The 22,032-nt window shown below is 51.4% G+C and overlaps 1 protein-coding gene across 3 annotated transcripts in view; it reads left to right on the plus strand.

The window, feature by feature from the left end:
• The window catches only part of PKD1 (polycystin 1, transient receptor potential channel interacting), a 100,789-nt gene that overhangs the window by 59,992 nt on the left and 18,765 nt on the right, over nucleotides 1-22,032 (plus strand). For 2 of the 3 annotated variants that reach the window (XM_072878692.1, XM_072878694.1), the window contains exons 14-26: nucleotides 271-404; nucleotides 988-4,610; nucleotides 5,644-5,793; nucleotides 8,146-8,289; nucleotides 9,538-9,817; nucleotides 11,360-11,576; nucleotides 12,718-12,868; nucleotides 13,858-14,010; nucleotides 16,283-16,427; nucleotides 17,282-17,884; nucleotides 18,387-18,543; nucleotides 19,935-20,187; nucleotides 20,844-21,039. In XM_072878692.1, coding sequence (XP_072734793.1) covers nucleotides 271-404; nucleotides 988-4,610; nucleotides 5,644-5,793; nucleotides 8,146-8,289; nucleotides 9,538-9,817; nucleotides 11,360-11,576; nucleotides 12,718-12,868; nucleotides 13,858-14,010; nucleotides 16,283-16,427; nucleotides 17,282-17,884; nucleotides 18,387-18,543; nucleotides 19,935-20,187; nucleotides 20,844-21,039 — 6,206 coding nt within the window. The remainder of the gene's footprint in view (nucleotides 1-270; nucleotides 405-987; nucleotides 4,611-5,643; nucleotides 5,794-8,145; nucleotides 8,290-9,537; nucleotides 9,818-11,359; nucleotides 11,577-12,717; nucleotides 12,869-13,857; nucleotides 14,011-16,282; nucleotides 16,428-17,281; nucleotides 17,885-18,386; nucleotides 18,544-19,934; nucleotides 20,188-20,843; nucleotides 21,040-22,032) is intronic. The other variant, XM_072878693.1, reaches the window with a different exon arrangement.

Below are 22,032 nucleotides of genomic sequence, written 5' to 3' on the forward strand. Positions count from 1 at the left end.
CAGGCTGAAATACTTTTCTTTTAAAGGATTGCAACGTTGCTTTAATATTGGGTTCCTCCTCTTCTTACCGGTGCTGTACCTTTCTCACAGCAACAATTCTGCCACATTGGGCACAGCTACTGCTTTGATACTTGGCATTATGTTTCCTATGGCTTTTCTGAAAACCTCAGCCCTGAGCCTGAAAGGCAGCCCTAGACCAGGCCAGGGTTCCTCTGGGATTTCCATGATTCTCCTGTTGTGCAGTGTAACATGGTTTGCATGTTTCTCCAGGTGGGATTTTGGAGATGGTGTCCAGGAGACATACCTGTTCAGACCTCCCTACAACAAGTCTTTCCTTGTTCCTGATCCCAGTGTACATGAGGTTGTAATTGAGCACAATGTTTCACACATCTATCAAGACCCAGGTATGCTCAGGACGGTTCTTTGGGGAAGAAGGGGCTCAGATATTTTTGTTGTGAGGGGGTTACAAGGCACCTTCCAATAAAACAATGGCTTGAAAGTCATTACCTCATTCCTGAGCAAACAGCCAGAGTGACTGGAAGTCTCCAGCAATTTTCATCCTGTATAACTGTAGGAGAAGTTTGTCCACACTGTAAAAAGCAGGTCCACTGCACACAGTCCCCTTTTTGGGCAGTCTCAGCAGACAGATGAGTGGCAGGCGAGCTCTGTGCCAATGGGAGGTGGGCTAGGGAGCACTACTGCCGGCAGCAGGAAGGGGGTCTGTTTTGTGAGCAAACAGAAAGAAAATATTTTCTCTGTATCTGTTGGACTGGCTTCTTACTTGGTGCTTGGTCCTCACATGCATGGCCTGGTTGTAATTCCTGCTTGTCCTGGACCGGAGGAGGGAAGCCCAGGGTGAGCGCAGTGCAGGAGCAGAGTATCTCCCTGCAGTCTGCTGTCACGCTCCCCGCACTGCTGCAGGCCTGAGGAAGCTGTTGCACAAGCATGTCCTCACAACTGGTCTTTTTCCGCTCTCTTCCTATGCAGGTGAATATGCCCTGGTGGTTCTCGTGTCAAACCAGTTTGAGAACCTCACCCACTTGACCCCAGTTCACATCCACAGTTATCTGACTGATGTGAAGATGGAAGTAGAGGAGGATGTTTTAGTTGTGAGCCGTCCGGTCACCTTCAGAGCCAATCCGTTGCCATCTTCTTACGGTGTTGTGTACACCTGGGACTTCGGGGATGGGTCCTCAGTGTTCACAGAGAGCCAGTCTACAGTGACGTACAGCTACTCCAGAAGAGGGATATACAACATCACCGTGACAGCGAACAATACCATAAGCAGTGTGGAGACAGTTGAGTGCTACCAAGTGTTTGAAGAGATAACTGGGCTCCATGTTTCTGCAGATGAGGCAGCAGAGCTGGGAGCATCTGTGACCCTTAATGCTTCAGTGCAGACGGGGGACAGTATCACCTGGATATTCGATATGGGGGACGGGACGGTGCTGAGGAGTCAGGTGCCAGTGGTAGAACACGTGTACATAAAGGACGTCAACTGCACTGTGAACGTGACGGCTGTGAATCCTGTGAACTCTGTCTCCCAAACTGTGCCTGTTCGGATATTTGTCCTGGAAGTGCTCAAAATAGAGCCTACTTCTTGCATCCTTGAGCACCCAGATGTGCAGCTCACTGCATATGTGACGGGGAATCCTGATGAATACATCTTTGACTGGACTTTTGGAGACGGCTCGTCCAATGTCACAATCAGTGGGGACCCTGTGGTGATGCACAACTTCACCCAAAGTGGGACATTCCCCCTCTCCCTGACCCTCTCAAGCAGGTTTAACAAGGCTCACTATTTCACCAGCGTCTGTGTGGAGCCAGAGATAGTCAATGTCACCCTTCTCCCTTCCAAGCAGTTTGTGAGGCTTGGTGAAGAGAGCAGCTTCCAGGTCAGTGCCGTACCTCTCTACCAGTACCGCTACCGCTGGGATTTTGGGAACAATGAGTCCACTAGATCAAGTGGGACTGAAGTGACCTACACCTACAAGAACACAGGGGTCTTCCTGGTCACAGTGACCGTCTCCAACAATGTCTCTTTCAACAATGACACAGCGTTTGTGGAAGTCCAGGAACCAGTTGGGGTAGCAAAGATTGAATATAACGGGACAAGTGTTTTGGAGCTGAACCAGATCTACCTGTTCTCTGCCAGCATGAATGGAACCAAAGTGAGTTACTGTTGGGACTTTGGAGATGGCACTACCCAGCCTGGCCAAATCGCTACCCACTCCTACAACAACACGGGCCATTACACTATTAGTGTGATGGGCCAGAATGATGTGAGCTTTAACGAGACCACCATCGACGTCACAGTGAAACGTCGGCTCCATGGGCTGACCATCAATGCCAGCAGGACAGTGGTGCCATTAAATGGTTCAGTGAGTTTTGTAGCCACCCTTGTAGCTGGCACTGCCATCCGCTACTCGTGGATCCTCTGTGACCGGTGCACTCCTATCCAAGGCTCCTCCACAATTTCCTACACTTTCCGGTCCGTGGGCACATTCAATGTCATTGTGACAGCAGAGAACAAGATCAGCTCGTTGCAGGACAGCATCTACGTCTATGTCCTGGAGCAGATTGAAGGCCTGCAGGTGGCTAGCAGTGACCTGGTGGAGGACCTCTATTTCCCAACTAACAAAACACTCCATTTGCAGGCAGTGGTGAGAGAGGGAACAAACATCTCTTACAGCTGGGTAGCCCAAAGGGATGGCAATGCTGTGCAGACCTTCACTGGGAAAACCTTCTCCTTGAGCATCCTAGAAGCTGGAAACTACACTGTCTATCTGAAAGCCACTAATATGCTGGGATGCGCAACTGCTAACAGGACACTGGAGTTCATTGAAAGCATTGGTCTTTTAAAGCCTTATGCCTTCCCCAACCCAGTTGCTATTAATGCCTCTGTTAACATAAGTACCACCATAACCAGTGGCACTGGCATCACGTATGGTTGGTACCTAGAGGATGGCTTCTCTCTTGTTACCTCTGAACCCTTTATTATACACTCCTTCCAAAGCCCTGGCGTGATGGAGGTCGTCATTGGAGCAGAAAACAAGCTGGATTCAACCAATGCAACAATTTGTATCTGGGTAGAGGAGGTCATAGAGGGGCTGAGTATAGGGACTGCAGAACTGGACTGTAGGTATGTCTCCTCAGGCTCCACGGTGGTCTTTGAGGGGGAGCTGCAGAAAGGGACTGAAGTGACATGGCTTTGGGAGGTGCCAAATGGCACGTTGACTGGCCAGTCCGTGCCAGTCACGTTCTCCACGGCAGGGTTTTATACAGTCTATCTGAATGCGTCGAATGACATCAGCTGGGCTCTGGCCAGCAGGAATATCTCCGTGCTGGACAGGATTCAAGGACTGGAAGTTCTTGCCAGCAAGAAAGTGGTGGAGCCAGGGGAACAGGTCACCTTTGTGATCAGGATGTTGTCGGGTACCTCTGTGAGTTACTTGGTGAGCATAAGTGGAGACTACTCTGTGGTGCTCAACGGGTCCAAGTACACGCATGAGTTCACCAAGAGCGGTGATTATTTGGTGACCGTGACAGTGCAGAACCAAATCAGCATCGCACATGCCCAGGTGCTCATCTCTGTCCTGGAGGCCATCCGCGATGTCAGGCTCCTGAACTGCTGTGAGGAAGGCATACCCACGGGCACGGAGAAGAGCTTCAGTGCCGAGGTGGGAAGCGGCTCCCGTGTGTCATTCTCCTGGCAGTTCTCCCTATGGAAAGAGCAAGGTCGATCTGTGGTCACTGTGGCAGGAGAGAGTGTTTCCTACACTCCAGAAGCTGCAGGGCTGCTTGAGATTAATCTCAATGCCTTCAATGACTTGGGAGGTATCAATATCACCAGAACCATCCAGGTCCAAGACCCGATAGTGCAAGTCTCCCTCACTGCCTCCAATGCCTTTGTCAACAGGACAGCACTGTTTGAAGCAGCAGTGGTGCCCAGCAGCAGGAGCGTTGAGTTCCTGTGGACCTTTGGGGATGGCTCTTCCACTCAAATGACCAGGGTTGCAGTGGCCAACTATTCTTACGTGAGCCCTGGGGATTACCTGGTGGAAGTGAATGCCACCAATCTCATCAGCTTCTTCATAGCCCACCTCACTGTCACTGTCAAAGTCCTGGAGTGTGAGGAGCCAGAGGTGGAGTTAGCCTTGCCCCCTCAAGTAGTCATGAAGCGGTCCCAGAGGAACTACCTAGAGGCACAGATTGACCTCCGAGGATGCATCAAGTACCAGACAGAGCACCTATGGGAGATCTACCGAGCACCCAGCTGCATGAACTTGGATGACTCCAGCAGGATCCGTCTGCCGAACGTTGATGTGAACAGGCCCCAGTTAGTTATACCGAAGCTTGCCCTGGAAGTTGGGAACTATTGCTTCATCTTTGTTGTCTCCTTTGGAGATACCCCACTGTCCAAAAGCATCTTTGCCAATGTGACTGTGATACCAAGTAAGCTGGTCCCAATCATTGATGGGGGGTCATACCGGGTATGGTCCAACACTCAGGACTTAATCTTGGATGGGGAGAAATCCTATGACCCGAACTTGGATGATGGTGAACAGACTCCATTGTTATACGATTGGTCTTGTACATTCTCCTCCAAGGTAAGAGCAGTTTTGCACAGACAGAGAGGGTGATCATTTGGGAGCTCCAACTGCACGTCAGCTCCACTACAAACGTGTGTCTGGGTTGAAATGGTGTTGAGGGGAGCTTTTGTGAGCAGCATCTTTAACAAAGCTGCTCCGGAAGGAGGGTTGCAAAGGTTTCCCACTTCCCAGCTCAGGATGATGGTAGAAAAATTGCTGTGGAGAGTTGTGCAGTGTCCCTGCTGCAGTCCGGTGCTGCGCAATGTCCCTGTGCAGGGCAGAAGTGTCGGCACGGGAAGCTGAGGCATTCGCATTGCTGCTTCCTTTGTACTTGGCCTCTGGTTCACAGTTTCAGCGTAGCTGCTTCCATAACCTGAAGGCGTTACAGAGCTGATTGCAGTCCAGGGGGCTGAGGGCTCTGGTCCCTCTCCCGTTACCAGTTAAATGTCTCTAATTTCAGCAGGGGCCAGAGTTGGACTTTGGAGGAGTCAAGTGACGACAAGTCATGGTCACTGTGGTCACTAGCAGGTCACTGTCCTCACACACTGACCCTACAGACGCTGTAGGTCTGACCCTGCAGTGACAGAAGGGCAAGGGAGAACTGCCCTTCAAACTCCTAGGGGAGATCCACCTCAGGAGCATTTTTTGATTGAATGTGGGATTCTTTGGCTTGTAAAAAGTCATTGTTTTCTATCTTTACCTCAAAACAGATAGATGTGGCGTGTGTGTGGATTAGACTTCTGAGTTTAATGTGAACTTTTTGTGTTGTTTGGCAATGTTTATGAGCTATTTAATGAAGAATTAATTGCTATAAAATAAGAATGTGAAGCTCAGATGAAATACAGGACTATTCCAAGTACTGCTTACTAACCTGAAGAATAGGATAATGTGCTTTATTGTCCACACACCTCGTTTCTCCCACCCCAGCGGTGGCATTGCAAAGTAAGATCTGTTAACAGTGACTTTGTGTGGACCTGAATGTTTTGGCTGTGGACTAACCTGATGTGCACCCCTACCAAGGAGGGTTTGAAAGTTCTTTTCTCCTTGCAAGCAGAGCTCGGCTGCAGGGTGCTCTCTGAATTTCAGTGCCAAGGAAGGAATTGTCACAATTTCCAAAGCTGTATTAGAAGCAGATGTGGAGTATACGTTCGACCTCACCGTCAGGAAGGAGGGTATGAGTCCCGAGGCAACAAATCAAACCGTACGTACCACAGATAAATGTCACTTTCTGTCCTTGTGTGCCTGTTGCTGGACACAGCCAAGCTGGAAGTCCCCAGCCCTTTTTCTAAGGAAGTTTCTAGAGGAGAGCACTGCTGGCTCAGGACCGTGCCCAGCCACAGGAGACTCCCCAGGCTGCATCCCCTGGCCCGATCCAAAAGCCAGTGCTGGTTCAGCTGGGGTGTGGAAGTACCACTACATACCTGCACCAGCCAGCAAGGGAAAGCAGGGGAAGCAGATTTTAGGGCATCACTGGGGCTCCATAACTGATCCCATCCAGGTGATTGGCAGGAACAGACACTGGTATTTCCATGATATATTCATCTTACGCTGCCTTGGGCAGCACTTTCTGCTTGTCCTGCCAAGTCCTTTTAGCTTCTTCCTTCCTTTAGACCTTGCGTTAGTGCCTCTCTGTGCAGAGACTGCGTTAGCGACCCAGCCCTGGACGGTAATGGCCACCGTTCCTGGAACTGAGAGTCTGCGACCGCAGATCTGCCGTAGGAGGACAGCAAAGGAGCCCGTGGCCGGTAGCTCTTCCACCACTGTGTGCAGTCCCGGGCTCTTCACATGTCACAGCACCAGGCTCTTCCCTGACTTTTGTCCAGAGAGGGCTTCCTAAGAGCTGGTATTTAATTTTACTGTCAACAGGTCCTCTCTTCTCTGTTTCTGAATTTTTTTAAGGGAGGATTTTTTTAAGTGCATGTTGTTTATGTCAAATTAAGCCTAGCGCTGAATGCATCTGCAGTCTGACAGCAGTTATGGTTTATGTCAGAAACATTCATCGTGGTGCGTTTGGCAATTAGAGATATAGTTAGTCTGAAAGTGGAAACTCTTACTGCCTGGGTTTTAAACCAAAGCTGGAGGTTAAAAAGAAAAAAATTAAATTGATAGTCTTTCAAGGACATTCCGTACTATCTGGTTTCCATGCATGTGTGCAAAACAATGATTCCAGTGTCGCAGGAAATTTGCAAATACTGTAGGAATGAATGAAGCTTCAGTGTGCTCCGGCTTAGTGCTGTGGAATATTTATCCTCTTTTAAAAGTCTGCCATATTAAACAATGTCTTCATTACTGTCTTTCTTTGAATTCAGAATATTCATTATGCCAGGGCAGAGGGCTCTGTCGAATGCTGGACAACCCCATTTCCTAGGGGATTAAAGGAATTTAGACAAAGTACAGGGGTCAGAGCTCAATAGCTGTTGTGTCTGAGCCACTGGTGCTTCTAAAGCTCTCCTCTCTCCGAGTGCTTCGCCGGGGAGGTGCGGTAGACGCCTTGCGATGTGAGCTAAAAGTCCAGAATAATGTGCCGCTCCCTGGGAATGGTGGTTCTTCCAGGCTGCAGAGCGAAATGTATTCGATGCACAGTAGGAGCTGTGTTTTCTGGCTATTTTTATCATCATTCCTGTCTCTCAGGGACATAGGTAGTGTCAGAAATGGTGCTGGTTCTGCACAGGCACTGCACCCAAGAGTCAGGTCCCTGAAACGTGGCATGCAGTTCTAGTCCAAGCTCTGTAGGTCAGAGCAGGGATGGGGGAGACGGCAGGACCATGCCCTGGCTTTGCACAGGGCAGCACGTCCTCAGTAAACCCAGGCTCCCTGGCTCGCCCTGAGCCCTCTGTTACTCTGGGCTGTAAACGCTTCCCATTTAGCAATCTTCCAAGTCGAGGACAGCGACCCACTCCTGCGTCCACGGCGGATCTGCTGTGACCCCGCCGGGTCGGGTGCTCCCCAGCTTCAGAGGCAGAGCCAAGAGTTTGGCCCACAGAAAACAACGGAGAGCTGCAGTTGCTTCCCGGGGCAGGTGCTCACCAGATGTTTGGTCTGTGCTGTATTGGAGGCTTTCCTCCTCCCAGTTAGACTGCTCCTTTTTTCCAGACTCTAACACGGATCCCATTTCTGTAGGGTTAACAGCTGTCCTGAGGTGGTTGGTACAGCAAAGTGCTTCAGTTAGCATCATCCCCACCCGACAGCACAAGCAGGACTTGCTGTGAATTCAGCACAGGGTACCAGAGGGACATTTTGAAAGTGATTTATGTTGTTAAAAAGTGTAAACAGAGTAAGTCCAGAATTGCCTAGATTGGCCCAGCTTGGCATTGGGTGGTGGCTCTTGAAAACCAGTGACAGAAGAACTCACCCTGGCCAGTGTAAGAAAAGTGATGTAGCTTTAGTCTGACCTGAAATCCTTTGGAAATCCCTTTCTGCTGTTTCCTTAGCACAGACGGGGCTGGTGCAGAGCGATTCCTCCTTGCAGAACCAGGTGCTGGGATGTCTACTCACCTGTTAGATGTCTGTATTTTTGTCTCAGATCTTCTGATGGAGCCTTTTGCTTTCCCAGGTATTCATCAAGAGGGGGGGAGTCCCTATCGTGTCCCTGGAGTGCGTTTCCTGCAAGGCTCAGTCTGTCTATGAAGTTAGCAAGAGCTCCTATGTCTACCTGGAGGGGACCTGCCAAAACTGTCACAACGACTCCAAACTTGGGGTAAAGTCATTAGCAACGCTGGTCTTTGCTTCACTTTGGTGGACTTCAGGGAGAAGGGGAGAGTCAGAGAGGACAGGGTGGGGAGAGCTGTGTGAGAAATAAACTCCTGGACCTAAACTACCGTAGGGACAAGGAGGGGAAACAATCTCTGACCATAAATGCAGTAGCAGGCTGGGTCTGGCTGAGGGGATGAAGAAGGCTGGCTGATACTGGTCTCTTCATCACATCCCCTGGAACTGGCTGCAGGACTGGCTTACAGAGTCAGAAGTTTAAAACAGGCTTTGCACAGAGCTTGCCTGGAGTGGCATGGGGCTCCCGCATGCTGTGTCTCAGCAGCATGGAGGAGGCTAGGAGAGCCTGGGAAGCAGGTTCCTTGTGTCCTGTAACCACTGGACCCCCTGTGAGATGTCCAGAGCTTTCCTTTGCCCTGGGTTGTGCCTGCAGGCTGTGGGACACAGGGCCTGTCAGTTCTCCATCAGTGTCTTGACCTACCCAAGGGCAAGTCCTTGCTGGGGCATTTTCAAGCCAAGCCCATGAGGGACCAGCTCCTTTCACCCAAAAGCCACTTTTTTCCTGGAAGAGGTCCATAAAGTGTTTTCTTCTCCCTGCTGATTGGCATTTTGCACATTGTTCTGGTGGCTCAAGCAGAGGTTGTTCAGTCTCTTCTGATCCCCCAAGCCCTTCATGCCCTCCCCTAATTACAGATTCCACTACGCAGCACCTCCGCAACCTGTTGAATGAAGCAGGTCTCAGAAGTCCTGTTGCGAAAGCTAGTCTGTTGCTCCCAGCAAGCCCAGCATGTACTTGCATGGCATTTTCTGGCTGCCTGTCTCGCTGTTCCTCTTGTTATCACAATTGTACATTTGTGCTATTAACAGTAACCATCCAGGACACGTTCAGCTTGAAGCATATAAAACATGGTATCCCGTGGAGACTCCACCAGTACTTAATTTATTTCCTGTGTTTTGTATTCTGTATTATGAAATATTCTGTCGGAGGGTGATGTAATCCCAGAGACTAAAGTAGATCTCACAGTGGAAATATTCCCACCAGACATTTTGGAAAGGTTCCAGTTCTTGTTGCTGTAGCACACAAGACTAAAAGCTGAATTATCAACTGCAAATTTGGCAGACGCTCCCACTAGAAATCTGTTACTTTTTATAAGAGACTCAATGTGAAAACATTTTAAGGACATAACTTCGGATTTAAACAAAACCTCTCCTGTCTTTCCCCTCTTCATCTCTACAGAGATGGGCAGCACACAGCTTTAAAAACAAGTCTCTCATCCTGGACAAAAAAACTACCTCCACTGGCGACACAGGAATGAACCTGGTCTTGAGGCAAGGGGCACTGAAGGATGGGGAGGGATATACTTTTACCCTTCACATCACAGACCTCACAACAGGGGAGGAAGGATTTGCCTCCATCGATCTGCTCCCAAACCAGCCGCCCGTTGGAGGATCCTGCCGGCTGTCTCCCAAAGGACCCCTCAGGGCGCTGATGGCAAAGGTGCACTTTGAGTGTGCAGGTGAGAGCGTACGGACAGCGGTGCTGGGCACCTGCCAGCCCTCTCTGCTCCTCATGGGCAAAGGTTTCGCATGACCACTGTGTTACCAGCTGCCCTTCTGCCCACAGATGCTTTTTTTACCCCGAGCTCCCACCCCAAGACACTGTTGACCAGGGCTGAGTTCAGAAGTGGATCTTTCCATTTCTGATCCCCAGAGCGTGGACCACGAGCAGCTTTGTGTGCCCAGATTATGGAGCTCTAAAACTCATGGTAGCAGGCAGTCACTTTTTTTAATCCTAATTCATGTAGTTGAATGGTGATATCCAAGCCAGGACAGTACTTGCGGAAGAAACTGGTATTTCAATGCAGGAAAAAGAAGATAGTGCCCAAAACTGAGTCACACATATGTGGGAAGAGTCAAAAGACAAAGCACTGGGGCCTTTTCTGCCATGTGGGCTGGATGTTCCCGTCGGCAGTTACCTTCTCGACCAGCTGCAGAGACAGCAGCATGAGTCCAGCTTTGGAAAAGTGGCCTGGCTGATGTCCTGTAGCCTCGGGCCAAAGAATAAGTGCCTCTGAAAACCATATTTCCCCAAATGATTAGTGTTAGAGATTAATGCTGTCTGTGCACAAATGCTGGGAAGCCACACTGCAGAGGAGATGATGAATTCTGCTGGTTCTGGGGGGGCTGGTCACCAAAGCCCATCTTAAGCTGGGGGAGAAGCAGAAGTGTATTTGGCATGATATGGCTTTAACTTTGGTAAGTTTTGAGCTACCCAGAACAATTATGAAATCAAAACCTCTTTGGAGTGGTGGGAATTTTAGCTCTTAGTGATTGTTTTCAAGCTGAAGTGAAACACACAGGATACAGACCCACTGGTCGATGTCCAGTGCAGCGAGCCCTGGCAGAGCCAGCACCTTTGCTGGTGCTCGCTGGCCAATGCGCAGTGAATTTCCTAACTGCCCGGCTCCCACGGGACTCCCCGTGATTCCTGGGAGCTCCAAGGAAACCTTTGTGCAGGTTTTATCCTAGACTCAGTCATTCCTGAGATGTTGAACTGCCTGAGGGCTGCGCTGAGCCTCTGTCTAATGTCAGGCTTCACAGGGCTTGTACAGAAGCTGCGGCCTTGGGTCAGTGCTGTTCCCAGCCCCAGCAGAGTTATTCCCATTTTAATTTGCTCATGAACTCTTCACAAATCCCTTTAAGCATTACAGGACCCAAACACCTAGGCAGAAACCCCTAAACATCAGAAAATTCAAAGAGGGTCAGAGCTTTACATTGCAGGCCCTGGAGACATCCCTCCAGCCCGGCGGAGTCCTTAAGCCATCCCCTAATGGTGGGGACAACCTGTCCCTCTGCCAGAGCAGGGTGACCCTTGCTGGGGACAGCAGTAAGGGCAAGTGCCATGCTGAAGGGCTGAGCAGGGTGGGACACACCAGGGGAGGGAAGGGGCACTGCCAGGCAGTGCCAGCTCTGAGGGACAGGCTGGGCTTCGGGATGGTGGCTGCAGCCCCTGCGTGCCCTTGTCCCCATCAGACCCCCGGTTCGGGTTTGTTTTGCAGGCTGGCGAGACACGGAGGACGCGGAGGGCCCGCTGGTGTACATCCTCCTGGCATCCCGCCGCAGGGCCGGGCACTACCACGAGTTCTGTGTGTACAAGGGCAGCCGTGCCGAGCACAGCGCCTTCCTGCCGCCGGGCTTTCACGAGAGTGGCTTCATGGTGTCCGTGTCAGTCCTCGTTCAGGACCAGCTGGGAGCGACCGTGGTGGCCATTAATTGGTAAGACCCACCGCTCGCAGGCTGGGCTTACACGGCAGTGCCAGTGTCTAGCCTAGGCTCCTGAATCACGGTCTTATGGCTTGTCCCCTGTGTCCCTGTCCTGAAGGGCTCGGCAGATCCCGAGTGAAACGTTTGCCTCCTGGAAGAGGCTGTTGGCAGGAAGGCGAGGGGAGGCTCAGCAGAAGTGCAATACAGAGAATTCCAGTCTTTGTGGATTATCGCTCAAGGGGGAGACTTTCCCATAAGTTACTGCTTTCCTGACCACCCCCTTCATTCCCTGGTGGCACCTTGCTTTGAAGGCACGATGTCACTTTCTTAGAAGGTCTCTGTGCTCTGTGCTCTGCCACCTTCTCTGCATCAGGAGCCCTCAAAGGAGAGTTGGCAGCAGCAAGCTCTGGTGCTGCAGGTGGCCTGGTGTCCTGCTGCTGAGAGCCAGGGGAGGTCTCATGTAGCCAAGGTGGAGAGCACGGGCATTTGAGTAGGGTGGAAGGGATTGCGGCTCGAGGCTCAGCAGGGCCAGTACCATGAAAGCCCAGTTACCCCTTCTGCAAACGCCCTTTGGTTTCCAGTGTGCTCCACGCAGGTGACAAGTGCCCACAGGTCTTTGGGCAGCATCCTCAGCTGGTCTCTGCTGCCTGACCGAGCTGTAGGACTTCTTCTTGAGGCCGATTTGTGACTCTCCGCACTGTACATGTGGTCCCGGCCTCCCAGGCTGGAGCGCACAGTCCTGCGGTGCCTGCGGAGGAGGATCTGCGTCCCAGCTGTTCCTCAGACCCCAGGGAACGATGCCAAAAGCAGTGCAGCTCCTCCCAGCAAACCAACCCTGGTTTTAAGTGCTCTTTATGCTCCATCAAACTAAACCTGGATTTTCTCCTCTGGGTTCAGTGCACCCGTGTGCATCCTCCACCTGCAGCATCACAGAGCTGGACCAGTGAGGAACCAGGCTTCAGGTCCATGGTGTTCCTACATACAGCTTGTGCAAACTGGGCACCAGGGCAAGCCTCAGCAATGCTGTCTTTGCTGTTTAACCACCTGCTTCCCCCCTCATCTTCCTTCACAGCTAAAGGGCAGATTCTGCCCCCTTCCCCCCAGCCCCATTTGATAGTCTGCACTTAACCCAAATGCCTCTTTCCCTTGGCAGCTCCATGGAAATCAGCTTACCGGAGGGGTTCCCCAGCCTCTCCCACTGGCTCTACAATCAAACTGACACCGTGCTCCAGGGCTTAGTGAAACAAGGGGACCCTCAGCAGGTCATTGAGTACTCTCTGGCCCTCATCACCATCTTAAATGAGGTAAAGCAGCACTCTCTGCCCAAGAGGGGCCTCCAGAAGGCCTTGCAATCGCCAGCAATGTTCTTTGGCCAGGTTTTGTACAGTGATGTAGGGAAATGACTAATGCTACAGTTTTTCATGTAAGTCAGCGTACGTGCATGCTGGGAGCTGGGCTGGAGCTATTTTCATGCATCAAAAAGAGTAACAAGCTCCAGGCACACAATGACCAGGGGAAGCAGAGGGGCTGCAAAATAGAACAGAGGTCCCAGAGAAGGCAGTGGCCTGGGTGTCTCCCATGCAGCCTGCTTTTTTGCCCTCATATTCAGATAGTTTTTACTGCCAACCTCAAGTCTAAACACTGAATTTAGAAACAGGAATCTTAGCCCAAATTCCCCCACGTCCTTCATGCTTCCCCTGAGCCAGCCACCCTACTCCGGCTCAGCAGGGCTGGAAACTCCCTGTAGCTGCTCAGGTGCTGCTCTGGGTGCTAAGGAGATCTCCAGGTTCTGACTGCTGAGCTAGTGCAGCTAGAAAGATCTTCTGGCTGCATACAAGGCTTTTAATCCACAGTGCCAGAGCATCATCCTCCTGGCAGCATTCACTTTCACGCCTGCCTAAGGTAGGGCCCAGTCCCTCTGTGTGCCTCTCTATAGGCACGGCAGGAATTTTGGTCTCTACTCATGCTTTCCTGCCTGATAAGAGCCTGCTGCGTGCCTGAAAGCCAGGCAGGGGCGATCCCCATGAGCACAGGCACTGTGCTTAGCTAGGTAAGGACTGCACACTGGTGTACTACTTAGCTGTCAAGTGCAAGGCTGTTAAGATAATTGCTTGGAGAGCACAAGTGAAATTGAGGAAGTTCTACTGAAAAACCAGCTCATTAGATCTCCCTCTGGGGAGGAGCACAGGCAGGGAGATACAGAGTGCAGGGAAGGGATGACTTCATCACAGCTCATCATCCTCTGAAACAACCTGATACATTTCCTCACTCTGCCTGCTTTTCTCCCCCGCAGTACGAGCGGTCCATGCTTCTGGAACCTGAGACTGCTAATGAATTTGAACTCCGGACCTGGACTCGCAACAATATCACAGAAACCCTGAACTCGCTGAACGTGAACACAGTTGATGATATCCAGCAGATCTCAGCTGCCTTGGCACAGTGCACGGTATGTTCCCCATCACCACCTCCAGCCTCCTGCTCTTCCAGGGGCAGCTTAGTTGCTCTTCAGTTTGCGTTCTGCTTCCCTGTCTCTCCCACACACATACCACACAGGGCGGACAGGTATCTCTTGTTGACATCATTAGGGTTTCTGTGGTGATGTTCTAAGTGTTGTCAGCTCTTCCCCTCACCGTGCCACCGATCTAGCAGGCGTGGATAAGATGATGTATTCATGTACTGGAAGACGGCACCTAAGAGCTCTGTGCTGCTTCTTTGGTACCAGCCCTGGTGTGGCAGCTTGCTAGCAAGTAGGTTCCTTCACTTGCAGATGGAGACTGTAGGAGAGGCCTTGGCAGACTGAAGAAGCACTGGAATAAATTGATGGGGGAGTCGCAGAGTCTCCGAGGACAGGCTGGACTCCCATCAGGAGGAACACAAGTAGAGCCGGACCTGCCTTGAGCCAGGGGACAGCGCCAAGGACTGATGTTCCTTCCAGCCCTACTTCTACCATACAAGATTAGAAACGCTGCTCTGCTTCGCTGCTGCCTGGAAATGCTGTGTTCCCCAGCCAGCTCGCAGTTTCAGCTCCCTGGTGCTGGGGCTGCTGCCTGGTGGATTTAGGAGTGGCTTTATGTGTTTTGTCAGATGGGCAAAGGGAAGAGAGCCCAGTTATATAATGTGCTTGGGGTTTGGTGGTCAGCCAGTCGGCTCTGGCATGCTCTTCCTCCCCGCCCTCCCAAATCTTTGCTTTCAGGACTGGAGTCAGGTACCCTGGCCTTGGCTGCGCATCGCCTCCCCAGCCAGGTCAGCAACCTCGCACAGTGGGAAGAGGCTGTCCTTGAAATGATGGACAGACTGCTGCATCCCACCCACAGAGCCCTATTCTGCTGCTCCTTTCTCTGCTTCAAAGTCTGTAAACCTCAAAAATCACTTCTTTCTGTTCATCTTTGTTCAGGGATTTGGGGTTCGGCATATCCTGTTCTGATGCCGGATTGGTTTGTTTCTGTCTCTCCCATGTGCTCTTGCCTTGCGACTTGATCTCGCTGCGGAAGCTTAAGTCTAGAAATAGAAATTTTGTTCCATGGGAAAAGCTGACGTTCCAGGATTAGTTTGTGCTCTGGATTGGAATGAAAAGCTTAGAAAAACAGTAATCTAGAATTTCCCAAGTGGTTGAGACTAGCGCGGAGTTCACACATTTCCTTTCCTGTAGAAGTGTCAATCACTCAATCTGATACTTTATTGATTTTACCTACAGGGGAGAGGAAAAATCTGAAGTAATTTCTCCTGGAGGGGAAAAAAAGAATCTGAGTCTTCTTAGTCGATTCTCCTTCCTAAGCAGTAGCTCCCCCTGGGTGGTTCCTCCCCATAACCCTTTTTCTTCCCCACCTCCTTGGTACCTGACTGTGCCTTCTGGACTCCGATTTACACAGTATGTCCTCGCTTCTCCTTGCGTACAAGTAAAAGCAGAAAAGGGGGAATTCTAGACCTGCAGATGCTGTTTTGATTCTTCACCAAAACATATGGTGAATCACGTCTGAATCCTATGATGATTAAAAGAAAAGAGCTAGGAACGGGGTTGTGGTAACAGCTTCCATGTGTTGCCTCAGTCCCTCCCATCCAGCCCTCGAGAGCGCGGGGAGCTCCAGGCCATGGCTAGAACATTCTGTTTCTTGGACACATCTGGGAGCAGAGGGAGGGACATCCATCATGCCCGAGTGGCAGGATCCCTCCCTCAGCTTTCATCAGTATTTGGACACCGAAATGGATTCAGTTAGGGCTAGATCTTGCTTCCACTGAAGATAGTGGAGTGGATGGAGGAATCCTATCCAGCTCCTTCTGGTTGATTTCTGCAGGAATAGCGTGTGGCCCCCTGCTCATGAAATGCAACAGCCGGAGACGTGCTTGGTCCTTACAAGTGAACGCCAGGGAACGTGAATATGCTGCCCTTTATTGCTCTTTCCAACCCTAATGCATCCTCCATCAGACTCCCGGCATGCCTGCCTGTACGCTGGCAGATTGTAACGTGAAGGGAGGTGGATGCAGGAGTCTCGGAGGCACCACCAACTTCTTGGCATCTCTCAGTGTGAGCAGAGCAGCCATGGTCTCTGCAGTCACCTCCCTGGGGCTGGAAGGACCAGGGGTGACTTTCAGAGTGCAAACGGTGTTTGAACAAACGTGCTCAGGTCTTTGCGGGACTGAGCCAACTGAACTTGCCTACAGCTGCCTCCGTCTTTCCCTGGGGGTGTTTCTACTGAATCAAACTGTGGTTCCCTTTGCAGGTGGTGAGCAAGGAACTGGTTTGCAAGTCATGCCTGACAAGGACCTTGAACAAGCTGGAGACCATGATGACCATTCTGCAAGGGGAAATGACCCAGGGCACCGTGACACCGACTGGTATCGCCGACAACATCCTCAACATCACAGGTCAGTTTTGTTCCTGCGGGAACAGGTGACATTTGAGTGGGTGCTGCTGAGGGCACAGGTCTCCCTGTGCAGGGTGCTGGGCAGAAGTAGGCTGAGGGAAGCTTTGCAGGCTTTCTCCTGTACCGCTGGGGATTTGGCTCATGGCTTTTCAAGCTTCTAGGGAGATTGCATCTAACATTTGGAGTCTGGCACCCCAGTACTTTCTTCTCCCTGCACTTTTCCCAGGGTTGTCCTGGCTTTGGCAGCTGTCTCTGAGGACATTTAAATATGACAGTTGTTATTAAACTCAGTTCAGGGAATAGGCTTTTTAGTAAATAATGAGTAACAGCTATGGCTTCCAGATGCTTGCCTTCCTGGTTGCAATCTGAGGAGCTTGCCAAACTTCACTGGGGCACCCATGAACACTGCAGAAATTCCCACCTGGTTACCCTGGGAGGAAGCAGAGGCACCTTCTTTGCCCACCTCGTTATGTATTTCTGAGTGTTCTGCACTTCATAGTGCAAAAACTTAGTAACATATGTTTGCTTTATCCATTCTTTCCCTGTTTCCCAGTCTGCCATTCTAGTCACTTCAGAGGAGGAAAATAACGCCTGTTGTGGTTAAGTGTTCACCACCAAACTTTGTAGATTAGCCGAGAGCCTGCAGGAATTGCTGACAGCTCTATTTTTAGCTATGGGCTACTGAACACTTCCAGTGCGGAAGGTCATGTGCACAGTGTAGAGTTACAGGGAGAAGACAGTAAGGAAAGACTTGTCTGATTGTTTTGGGAAAGTGTCAGATGTTATCTAGACTGTAGCAGTTATCTAGGCTATTTACCACTTCCTCTGTTTGCACCTTTATTTCTCTTCTGGCAGGTGACCTAATTCACCTTGTCAATACGGTTTCACAAGAATCCAAGCCCCAGGAACTGCTTTCTGATTCCCACAATTTGCTGCTAGCTCCCAAAGCCTACAACCTGTCTTCCAGCCTGATGCGCATCCTCATGAAGTCTCGAGTGCTGAATGAAGAGCCCCTTGAGCTGGTGGGAGGAGAAATTAAGGCCACAGGCAAGCGGTCTGATCCCTTTAACTTGCTTTGCTACGAAAACACACCAAACTGCCAGTTCTCCATCCCCCAGGCTTTCAACACCACCCTTTCCAACCTGACGGATGTCATTCAAGTCATGTTCCAAGTGGACTCCAATCCTTTCCCTTTTGGTTACATCAGCAACTACACCGTGTCCACAAAGGTCGCCTCCATGGAGTTTCAGACACACAACGGGGTGCAGATCCCCATTGGGAGCCTGGACTCAGAGAAAGCCATCACCGTAATGGTGTCAAACAACACAGATGCTGACAATCTCTCTGCTGGCACTGAAGTCATCGAGGCAAGAACGTCTGTGAACCTAATTGTGACTATGGAGAGCAACAACAGAGAAGCCGGACTGCACTTCCAGCTCACTTACAGAGTCTTGAATGGTAGCGCAGACAGATCCAACTCTTTGTGCTCTTTGCTGTTTCTTGCCGTGGGAGAGGAGGGCTGGGTGTTGCAGCAAAGGAGAGCTGTGTCAAGAGATAACTGGTGTGGGAGGGGATGTCAGGTGTAGCCAGCAAGTTCCACACAGCATGGTTGAGGTTCCGGCTGTAACGGGCATTATCCAGTCCCCAGTGTAATCCTTGCTGGTGGATTCTGGCACTGAGAAGCCTTTTGCTTTTTCCAGCCCTTCTGTTGAGCCACATTAGCACTGGCGGGAGTTTGTCCTGTCTCTCTCTTGGTCAGGTACAGTGGTATCCAGAGTCTCTTGCTCAGGGATCCTCTGAACTGCAGACTGAGAGAGTGCAATCTGGAAAAGCATCTTTCCTGACTTTCTGGGTTCCTGATACTCCTCCCTGAACATCCACTGCTGGCAGCAGGCTTGCGGTCGATCTCTCCCTGGTGTTTCTAAAGTACTTTCTGGTTTTTCTCTCCCTTCCCACGCAGATCACTACATTGCAAGCGAGCCTGAGCCATTCATCATGGCTTATCTCCATCACGAACCAGAGCCCAACGAACACAACTGCAGTGCCTCTAAGAAAATCAGCCTGGATGCCCTGGCTGGAAGTGACCACAAGCTCTACACCTTCTTCACCTCACCCAGGTAAGAGAAGCCTCCCTTGTAATCCCTGTCAGCCCCAGGCTGTCCTGTGGATGCACATGAGGAATGCTCAGGGCCTTGCCATGGCTTATGCCAGGCTGCTTTGCAGGGCTGGTGCTGTTGTAGCTGTCCACAGCCCTCCTCTGTCCTTGGAGGAGACGGCTCTCCTGGGCAGGCAGCTGCAAGCTGCCGTTCCTACACCCCAGCACTGGCACCTCTTCTACCCTGGCACTCCCTCCTTCCCAGACATCTGCTGCTGCTGGTGCAAAAGCAGCTCAGTGCTCTGTGATTTGCCTTTCTGATCCAGGTGAGGGAGGGTTCCCTTTTTTAGAGCTGTAAGGCATGTTCCCTGTGAGTATCATGGCCCTTACCCAGGGCCTGTCCTGGTGATGAGTCTCCCCCCCGCTGCCCTTTTCTCTGCTCAGTTGTCTAACAGCTGCTGTAGACTGTTTGTCTGTTGCTTGTCCGGACTTCCATCCTCTGTGCGCTACCGATCCCAGAGCTGCCCATCTTTACCAGGACTCTTTCCCCAGGGGACTCACACTGACCTTTGCAGATTCAGGGGTTGCTTCATGCAGCTCATGAAACCATTTCCTGGAGCAAAGCACCACACGTTAGCCTGGTTCCTGAACTGCAGTGCAACCTTCACAAAAGCACCTCTGTCCTCAGAGCTCATCTTCCCAACGTGTGACTGGAGGAGAACGCAGGTTCCCTCGTGGGCTTGCCTGCTGCTTGGAGGGTGCCGGGGCTCATTAAGCACTGCTGTTGTGCTGTTGGGTTTTGCAGCAAAGCTCTCTTCTTTTTATCAGAGCAGTCATTCTTTTGCTGACTTACTGCCTTGCCGGGGAGCGTGTGTGTTCAGTGCCTCTTGTTATTTATGAGCCATTCCTAGGCATTATCTGAGAAGAAAAGATGGGCAGCTTGGGAATAGGTGGGGCAAGAGTGGAGCCACTGTTGTGTAAGTTAACACAGCTTCCACGGCTTTTGGTAACAGGATGCTCAAAGAGGGATTAATCCTCCTAATGAGCAAATCTGCTTGCAGCCAAGAATAATAGAGTTGCTATGGAAGTGTCGTATGGGTCAGTGGGACACAGGGAAGGGTGGGTGGGAGAGCTGTGCAAGGCTGCCAGCACAGAGAAGAGGATATGCAACACAGTGCTCCAGGTGCTGAAATAATACAAAGATAAAGAATTGAAGTGTAGAACCCCAGAGTTTCCGCACAGCCAAAGGGCAGTGTAAATTACACCACGTTCACTGGGCTTTTCCTCCTCATTGTGTGCTTACCTGTCCCTGCAGCAGGGTGCTTTCCGTGGGCACACATCCATCAGAACGGGGTTTGTGTCCCTTCAGCAGGCAGGTTAATAACGTCTCCTTGCTGTCTTTCCCTTCTCCAGAACGGATGACACCATCCAGAAATACTACTTCAACATCACAAACCATTTCAGCTGGTCCCCGGTGGAGGTGACTCTGGGGCTGTACACCTCCCTCTGCCAGTACTTCAGCGAGCAGGAGAAACGGTGGAAGACAGAAGGCATCATCCCGCTGGAAGAGACCAGGCCAGACCAGGCTGTGTGCTTAACCCAGCACCTCACCGCCTTTGGGGCCAGTCTGTTTGTGCCCCCAAACTCTGTCCAGTTCATCTTTCCTGTGAGTAAAACACAGCAGAGGCTGTGCAGCATTGCCACACGCTGAGCAGATTGTTGTCACCTGGAGGAAAGCCTCGGGCTCCCGTCAGCTTCACGTTCAAGCTGGGTCACGGCTGACCTGTGCCCAGCTGGCCGACCAGCACAAGTACCTGAGAGCCTTTGGGAGCTGCAGATGGGCACAGCTCACAGAGGGGCTGCGTCCTCTGATCATGAATCCCGGCTGCTGCTGCTAAAAACAGACCTTTGCAGATGGCTTTATTCTCTATTCTGGACACCTCGCAGTATGTTCACCTCTTAGTGAGGTGCCAAATGCTCCTCCTGGCTGTCCCCCAGCACTGTTTTGTCCCAGCGAGCTTGCACCGGCCAGCTGCTCCCTGCCTCCCCGGGGCGTTCAGGCTTTTTCTGGCTGTCGGTGTGATGTAAGTGGGAGCAGAGAGCTCTCAGCAGCTGCTCCAGCAGCTTCAGCCGGCGGCTGCAGTCGCTCCGCAGGGCTGTGGGCACACGGTCTGTGCAGGGACAGGGCTCTCTCTATTTGCATGTGGTATCATGAGTGTGAATGATGATTATAGCCAGGAAGGAGGCAGCGTGACTCCTGGGGAATTGGGGGGGTCCTCCTGGGGAAGGAGAGTGCCTTGCAACGTACTTCTTTTCTTTTAGGCTCCAGGCCCAGGTCTCAACTACATCGTTCTGCTGACATGTGCCGTCTGCTTTGTGACCTACTCAGTGGCTGCACTGATCGTGCACAAGCTGGACATGATTGACGTTAACCGAGTGGGGGTGATTCCCTTCTGCGGGAAGAACGGGCTGTACAAATACGAGATCCTGGTGAAAACTGGCTGGGGCAGAGGATCAGGTTAGCCCGTAGTCTACTCCTGTGCTTGATTCCTAGGGTGACATCTGCGTAATTCCCCTGAGATCTCACCTCAGCACATCGTGCACCAAGTGTTCCCCAGCTCACCAGAGCCGAGCTGGTGTTTGGAGCAGCACTGAGCAGACAGTCAGTTCAGGGCTTCCCACAGCGTTCACAGTTTTTGTTGTGAGATGATGAAGCAGGTCAAGAGCTGTGGAGAAGAGCATGCTGGCCCACCACTTGCTGTTGGTGGGACAAGCAACTGCTGCTGGAAGGAACCACCCAGTACAGAAATACCCCCACCCTGCTTTCCCTGACTGGGCTGTGGTTGCAGGAACAGCCAAGAGGCAGTGATTGTTCCTCACTTCTGACCCTCTCCTGCAGAAGCATCCAGGCGTTGTGGGCCCTTTAGATGGACCATTTTGCTGTCTTCCAGCATCCATCACTTTGTTCAGCCATCTGAATCTTTCCCAGCAGCATGAAGGCAGAAAGCTTGGCTTTCTGATCTGGGGCTGGGTTTGTAGCTAGAGCTGCCAGAAGCTCTGGACTTGGAAGTCCAGGCAGTTGGGATGTGGAAGGACAGAGGTGGAGTGCCACCATGTTATTGCCAGAAACATGCTCCCATTGATCTTAGTGTAACCACTGGTTTCACTGGCAGCAGCTTTCTCCTGAAGCCACCCCAAGGACCATCCAGGTTGAGCAGGTGGACCAAGGAGCATCTGGGAACTGGTACCAGAGAGAAGTCAAAGAAAATAAGTTTTTCAACTGCTTGGTGGAAAAAACATCCAGAATAAACATCTCCTCCCATTAGGGTGTTAGCAAGGCAAGGAATGTCAGATTCAGTCCCCTCCAAAGAGGAAAACCATGAGCGTGCCAAGGTCCATGCGCCAGGCCAGTCTGAGCAGCTGCCCTCCAGACTGTGTGTAACGCTATCCCTGGGTGTGGGGTGGCTGTTGAGCACATTCCTTTGGCCCAAGTCTCCAAGTGGCCCCTCTG

The sequence above is a fragment of the Ciconia boyciana genome, chromosome 13 (assembly GCF_034638445.1).
Source record: "Ciconia boyciana chromosome 13, ASM3463844v1, whole genome shotgun sequence".
NCBI classification, from domain to species: domain Eukaryota; kingdom Metazoa; phylum Chordata; class Aves; order Ciconiiformes; family Ciconiidae; genus Ciconia; species Ciconia boyciana.